The sequence below is a fragment of the Corylus avellana genome, chromosome 1 (genome assembly GCF_965113065.1).
Source record: "Corylus avellana chromosome 1, dhCorAvel1.hap1.2, whole genome shotgun sequence".
NCBI lineage: Eukaryota > Viridiplantae > Streptophyta > Magnoliopsida > Fagales > Betulaceae > Corylus > Corylus avellana.
In genome coordinates, this window is record NC_142490.1 from 12,474,560 (window position 1) to 12,482,167 (window position 7,608).

At 35.1% G+C, this 7,608-nt stretch overlaps 2 protein-coding genes across 2 annotated transcripts; both read left to right on the forward strand.

Moving 5' to 3' along the window:
- The first annotated feature begins 289 nt into the window (after positions 1-289).
- On the forward strand, positions 290-697 carry LOC132169100 (uncharacterized). Its single transcript, XM_059580185.2, has one exon. It carries the CDS (start codon positions 290-292, stop codon positions 695-697), a length of 408 nt encoding a protein of 135 aa, XP_059436168.2.
- Positions 698-1,162: 465 nt separating this feature from the next.
- Positions 1,163-2,935, forward strand: LOC132171724 (transcription termination factor MTERF15, mitochondrial). Its single transcript, XM_059583108.2, has 2 exons — positions 1,163-2,634; positions 2,795-2,935. The coding sequence occupies exon 1, from the start codon at positions 1,402-1,404 to the stop codon at positions 2,611-2,613; it is 1,212 nt and encodes a 403-aa protein (XP_059439091.2). The 5' UTR covers positions 1,163-1,401; the 3' UTR covers positions 2,614-2,634; positions 2,795-2,935.
- The last annotated feature ends 4,673 nt before the right edge of the window (positions 2,936-7,608 follow it).

The following is a 7,608-nucleotide window of genomic DNA, read 5'->3' on the forward strand; positions in this document are numbered from 1 at the left end:
TGCTAGCTAGGAATTTTTTTTCATAAATGTGACGGGGAAGAATTCATGCGATTCGTGGAAATTGCCCAGAAACTCTAGTTTTGACGGAATGCGCGGATCTATGAGGGACGCTTTACCCATCTAAATGAAATTGTATAAGGGGCTGCCAGTGTTGTAGAAGAGTTTCAATAGGTTACACTAGCTAAAGCTGGAGTTTTTGCTGCTCGTGAGGATGGGAAAGAAAATTGGAAAAACCTCCAGAAGGTTGGTGTAAAGTGAATTGTGATGCAACAATTGATAACATGGGCGAATGGGAGTGGGTATTGTGGTGAGAGACCATGAAGGTAGAGTGAGAGCGGCTAGGAGTTTTATGAATATGGGTTCACTGGAGTCGATTGCCGTCGAGGCACTAGCAACTTTTTATGCGGCCAGTTTGTGCGAAGAAATTGGTCTCCACAGTATACTCTTGGAAGGTGATGCACACCTGGTGATTGTTGCTCTAGAGGCTAAGGACCGGAATGGCAACACGTATGTTCATCTCGTGGAAGTTATGAGGTTGGTTTTGAGCTCTTTTCATATATGGCAGATTTGCCATTTGAGTAGGGATGCTAATAAGGCGGCTCATGGTTTAGTTAAGGAGGCCATAAGACATGTCAACAGCAGGGCTTGGATGGATGCTATTTCTAAATGTATTTGTGATATTGTTTTGATAGAGTAATCTCCTCTATTTGAATGATTGATATATGAGAATTCATAACCTTTTTCAAAAAAAAAAAAAATGTAGGCAAGAATTAAGATTGAAAAAAAAAAAAAAAATGCTGCCCTTCACTCACATTTATTAACAAAAAAAAAAAAAAAAACAGAGAGAAGCATTACCTTAAAAAAACTTGGGGAGTGCTACGCTTACAAACAAATTTTATAAAATTTTTTTTACAAATTGATATAGCACAATATAATTAAATTTTTTAAAATTTGAACTTACCTTATATTCAATCATATTGGGCACGTCAGTTTATAAAAATTTTTCTATAAACTTTATTTGTAAACCTGACGTTGATCAAAAAACTTATAAGCTCGGACGCACAAACATGAATTTTAAAACAAATTCAGTTTTTTGAGAATGAAATATCTTTCCCGAAAGTGTTTTCTGAGAATTACTCAATTTTTGCGGAGCAAACTTCGATAATTGTAGTATTTTTCTTCAAAAGTAGAGTACGAGAACGAATAACGACGAGGTATACAACATATGAGACTTCCAAACGATCCTTCATATTCTGAAGCACTGGAAGAATAGCTCAGAGGCCGCCATACCCGGATGGAATTTTGACATGTCCAGCTTATTGCCAACCCAGCCCTCGAGAGGATCTCTTGATAAACAAGAAGCGGTCTGAGACTGAGTGGGACAAATTCGGTGAGTCAACAATGTTTGCTCTTCTATGTTCAAGACAGGTTGTATTACTCAAAGGTAGGAGGACCCAACTGGGGCTTTTTCAGCAAAATGCTTTCTTTATTCTAAAATCATTCACATCGATAGGATTATTTGAATCTAATGAAAGACAAGAAGAAGAAAAACATTCTTTTACAGTGTCTTACCTCATAAACTCATGCGGGTTGTCCCCAAAATCTGCTATTTTAGCATCCCAGAGGATGAACTTTGAGAACCCAGCGAGACCAGACTCGGTGCGTAATCTTCTCAAAGAGAATGGATTCACCAATACCCAGATCTCCAAACTTGTCAGGATTCATCCACTGTTGCTTTTATCTGATCCTGAGAAGACCCTTTTGCCCAAGATTGAGTTTTTCCGTTCTGTGGGGGTTTCGAGCTCTGCCCTCCCTGTGATCCTCTCTTCAAATCCAATGTTGTTAGCAAGAAGCTTAGAGAAACAGCTAATCCCCTGCTATGATTTCCTCAAGAGTGTGGTTCTTGTCAACGATAAAGTCCTCAAAGCTTTGAAGCGCTCACCACGGGCTTTTCAATATAATGTGGCAAATAATATGGCTCCTAACATTGCACTTTTGAGACAACTTGGAGTGCCTCAATCTACCATTACTTTCTTGGTAAGTAATTATCCTTATGAGGCGTTTACTACGCATACTAGGTTTGTTGAGGCTGTCCATCAGGTTATGGAAATGGGATTCGATCCCTTGAAAACGGTGTTTGTCCTGGCAATCCAAGTGTTAGTGAAGATGCGTAAACCAGATTTGGAGTCAAAGATGGAGTTTTATATGAGGTGGGGTTGGTCTAAGGACATGGCCCTCTCTGCATTTAAAAGGTATCCAAATTGTATGGTTTTATCAGAAGAGAAGATCACGAAAGCAATGGACTTCCTTATGAACAAAATGGGTTTGCCATCTGCTAATATTGCTAGAAATCCTAAAGTTCTATTTTACAGCTTGGAGAAGAGGATAATGCCTAGGTTTTCAGTTATTCAGATTTTACAAGCAAAGGGTTTGGTCAAGAATGATTTGTCCTCAGGATCTATCATACTACCGAGTGAAAGGTGCTTTGTGGAGAAGTTTTTGATCAAATTTCAAGATGATGTTCCTGAACTGTTGAATGTGTATCAGGGTAAGATGGATCTTATCGAGGTTGGAAGTCAATCTCAGAATGTATGTGGTGCTAAAAAGTTGTAACATTTTGACTTCCAACTTAAGGTATTTCTCGACTTTTAATTCAATTCCAGTTTAACATGTCATACTTATTTTATTGGATAAAGCATATGCATCATCTTGTACCGTTTTCAGCTGGATATGTGTTTTCCTAGACAAGGGTTTCAAATATTAACTCATGACATGAATTGTTAATTTCATACAGAATACCTGATTCACATGGTCACATATATTTGACTACTCGTCTCCTACACCCAAAAAGATTGAGGCCAAAAAGAAAATGTAAAATAGGGATGTTGTTTTTATAAAGGGCATGGATATTTTTGATGGCTTAAGTTCTGCTTACAATCTTTTTAATGTTATGGAATATCTTCGCTTGAGTTCAAAGTGATTTTATGTTATGAGAATGCCTTTAGCTTAAGGCACCTAATGTGAATATGTGATTGATTGATGCTATATGCTCAAGACGCTGGTCTGAAAAGCACTATCCATTGAGCAAATTCACCTTCTAGTCAACCTATGTTTGGTCAATTATGAGACTTAAAATAAATGGACTCCTGAACACTTTGATTTCTCATAACAAGTCTTCTTCAGAACAGATAGAGAAATTGGTTGCATTCTTAAATCTTGAAACCTTCTGGGATCTAACTTGTGTTTTCTCCTTTATCTTTATATATGCAGTTACTTTTTTTCTTTGTTCGAAGTATGCAGTTGCTCAACTTAACCATAGGTGACCTGAAATTTGGTGCTGCTAATTTACTTTCTTTGGGTGCATTCTTAAGCTTGTTGAGTTTTTGGTTTCAAATTTTATTGGTATTATTATTATTATTATTATTATTATTATTATTATTTTGTTTTTTACCTTTTGCAACGTTATTGGTATTAATTCTGTGGATGTTAACGCATAAAGTTTTCAGCCATGATAACAGACTCATCCATCATATGTTGGCCTCATCATTGCCACTGCTCTGAACTAAATTTCCACCTGGTTGGGTGATCCCATGTGCTGGATGAAAGATATTTTTAACTTGAATCGTTGATCATTTGTATCATCATCATCATCATCATTAATTATTATTAGGGAAAAGTCCATATACCCCCCTCTAACTACATCCATTTAACAATGTCCTTCCCAAACTTTCAATTGGAACAATGTCTCTTCCCCCAAACTAACAAAACATTACCAATGTCCCTCCCAAGGCTTACAAAAAGACAAAAATGACCATAATGTTTTGTCAAAAGACTCAAAAACACAAAAATACACCTATAAATTCGAAAAAAACAAACGATTTTTTATTTTATTTTATTTTTTGAATTTTATTAAGGGGACATTGACAAGTTTGGTAGTTTTGGAGGGACATTGTCGCAATTGAAATTTGGGTGGGATGTTGTTAATTGGGTTGTAGTTTGAGGGGAGTATATGGACTTTTCCCTTATTATTATTATATCCTTTAACTTGAATCCTTCTGTTATTGTTCTTTAATTTTCTCATCCATTTGTTTTGTATGCTTCTGCACTATGTAGCTCAAAGTACGCAAAGATACCACTATTATCGTGCTCAAACAGGAAAAATAAGATGATTCATAAGGCTTCTCCCCAATAGGGAGGGGCATGAAGTGATAGTCCTAGAACATTCTAAGACTGATTGCCCAATAGACTAGGAAAACTCTAGTTTGGGCAAAAGGGTCTTAGTATCTGCCAGCAGTTTGGAGAATATCGTAACTGATCTGGAAAGTTGGGCCTTGGTGAGCTTATGGTCCCTGAGAAAGCTAAGGACCTAATCTGGTATTTCTGGGGTTTGAGAATGTACCTTCTGGGCCCAAAATTGCAGCGCCCATGGATGGCAACATGAGTTTATGGGGACTGAATTTGCTTTATATGGTCTTCTCTGGCATTATAATGGAAGAGCCTAAGGGTGACTAGTGGTAATTCTAGTTTGAACTGAAGTATGGTGGTGGCCTAGAATAGTTTTTACTGAGTGAAGCTAAAATACTTGCTAAAGCGATAGCAAGGTGTTGAATGGAGGGTTTGGTGCACAGCAGGAACTCATTTGGATTGAGTTAACTTAGCTGGGAATTTGGGATGCTTCACATCTTTGGTATACGTAGTAATTTTTGCTGTGAAAAACTCTATCCATAGAATTCAATTGAAAAATCTACAGAATCCCAATGTTCTAATTAGTAACAATCTTTACAGAACATCATGTCTTCCAACTGAGAAGAAAAGTAATAATGTTGAGACGCATCCTTGCTGACACATTGGAGTTAAAGAAGCTAGTCTAGGATGGTTATCTGCAATGTGCAAATTCGAAAACCTTAAGAGGTTGGTCAACCTCTGTAATTGGGAAATGCTGTCCCACCCTCCCATTGGTCTTACATAAAACCATAATTGTGCTGTTAATCTTTTGTCAAAACCCTCTTTCCCCATTGATGGTCAAACATAATAGGTGTTTTGAATTTTGGATCTGTGGAAGTTGCCAAAAATGCATAGAGAGATACACCTTGCTCCTGATTTGTCAATTAGGTTCATGTTTTTAGAATACCCGGCAAATTTTGGTTTAGTTTCTCAAGTGAGATTGAAATTGGAAGGATTTGCTGTCATGTTGCGCACCTAGCAAAAATTTTGAATTACGAGCTCTCTCCAAATAATGTCAGCTTTTTTAAGGTGTTTCTCTTGTGTACTTTCTATGTATTTGGGTTGTACCTTGCGCTTTTAATAATATTTCGATTACTTATATATACATATAAAATGTTAGTTTTTAAGGCTCATAGTGAAATATCCATTGCCATTTGTGACATTGGTGGTGTATTATCCAAAATTCTGTGCTTCATGGTGATTAGATCGAAAGCTAATTTTTATTTTTTTTATTTTTTTTATGATATCTAAGATATGTTGAGGCCAACTTATTTGATAATTTATAGATTGCTAAGTGAAACAGTATCCTCAGGCAGTTTATTTTGTCAAGATCATCAGTTAAATTGGAAAAAATTTCTTTGATTAGATGATGCAGAACCTCATGACTGGCACAAACTTTAAAGCACGTTTTGCACAGGGCACCCAAGGGTTCTCATTTCACACAATTGACAAGGAAATATTGGAAAAGTGAACTGTCAATTACCATTTATACTTCTCCCCATCCTCTAATTGACAATTTCCTCTTTGTTTTTCTTTTTTGGTAATCCTATATAGGAATTAACAGCTACCTAGTACGTTTTGTATGTTGGAGAAAACAAATAACACAAAAAAGACAAAGAGAATTACCTTTAAATGTAGAGAATTACCCTTTTGGGGGAAATTTAGAGGGAGGGTTTCATGACCACATGAGCAGTGTGAAGACCAACATTACTCATGTTGAAATGGGTTTATTAAGAATATAGTGTTTGACTTGAAAAAATAACAAAGAATCTCTTTTGCACTATTGGAATAGATGGTACAATAGCCTAAGATTTTGCCTTTGTATTCAGTTTTTGGATCTAAATCTGGTTTATCATTTTCTCATGAAATGCTATTGGGAAGAAAATGTTGCTTCGTAAGATTTTCTTATTTGCATAACATTATTCAACACAGTAAATACGTGTTAATTTCTAATCCATTGATAAACGGGAATAAATTTCTCTCAATTTTAAATGAAATTTATGGTCGAAATTTAAAGTTAATAAATTTAACGATGTAAATTATTTAAAAATCGGTATGGTGGGTCTTAGATTTCAACCTCTCCGCGATTTGTTAACTTAAACACACCATGGATTCCATCACTAAACATTATATTTATATATTCTGTTTGGAATTGTGATTTAAAAATAACAATTTTAAACATGCGATTTGAAAACTTAATTTTTAAAACGCAGTTAAACATTTGGTAAAATCACAGTTTGGTCATTAAAATTGGAATTTAACCTTTAAAATCATTTGTTTTTTTTTAAAACACGCATTTATTTGCCTACAACTTGAAAATACATATTTTTTTACATTTTCAAATTGCAAATTTTCAAAAATGCACTCTTAAACAATATATGTTATGTGATTTGGCTTAAAATCACACTTTCAATCTACGAAATTGTAGTGTCAAACAAAAGTAATGTTATATACCATCTTTTTTTTCCTCATTTATCTTCTGGGTTAAATACTTTATTCATCCATGTGGTTTTTTTTTTTTTTCCCTTTTTTTTTTTTTTTTTTTTTTTTTTTTTTTTTTTGCTTCCTAGGGTTTACTTTTTATCACATGAGGTATCTAGGGTTTGCATAAAGACAGAGATGGTACTTTCGTCAAACTTCCGTTCAAAAATTGACGTAAATCCATGTCAGCGCCTCTTAAATTTTGATAGGTGTCCACCTGCAAAATTAAAAAAAAAAAATAATAATAATTAAAAACACAAAAAATTAAAAAAATTAAATTTGGGGGTGGCTGGCCACCTTCTTTGGCCATGGGGGTGGTTGCACGGCCCCTTGGGGGTGGCCACCCATCCCACCATCTGGTCCCCCATCTCGCCACCCCAATCCGGCCAGGTGGCCCCTAACCACCCCCAAATGGCCAAAGAGCCACCTCCAATTTATTTATTTATTTTTTTAAAATTTTAAATTAATTAAAATTAATTTTTTAATATTTTTTAGTGTTTTTAATTTTTTTTTAATTTTGTAGGTGGACACGTGTCAAAATTTGAGGGGCATTGACACGACGTTCCATCAAATTTTGGACGGAATTTAGACGGAGGTACCATCTCCCCCTTTAGGCAAACCTATGATAAAAAGTAAACTCTAAAGGGCAAAAAATAAAGAAGTTAAATCACGTGAGTGAATAAGGTATTTAACCCTTATCTTCCGATGTGGCTTTTAAAATTATAATTAGATTTCTAATAGATCACTATTAAATTTTGATCCAACTTTTAAGAGATATAAAAACGATACATATTATTATTTGCAAAACACACTCTTAAACAAGAACGAAAATTTTTTGGAATCTTGTAGGAGGGAAAACAAAAAATACAAACACCAAAGCGTGCCAAAATGTTCATATTAAAT

Coding starts and splice junctions, on each gene's coding strand:
- LOC132169100 (XM_059580185.2), top strand. CDS start 290: ATGGGAGTGGGTATTGTGGTGAGAGACCATGAAGGTAGAGTGAGAGCG.
- LOC132171724 (XM_059583108.2), top strand. CDS start 1,402: ATGTTTGCTCTTCTATGTTCAAGACAGGTTGTATTACTCAAAGGTAGG.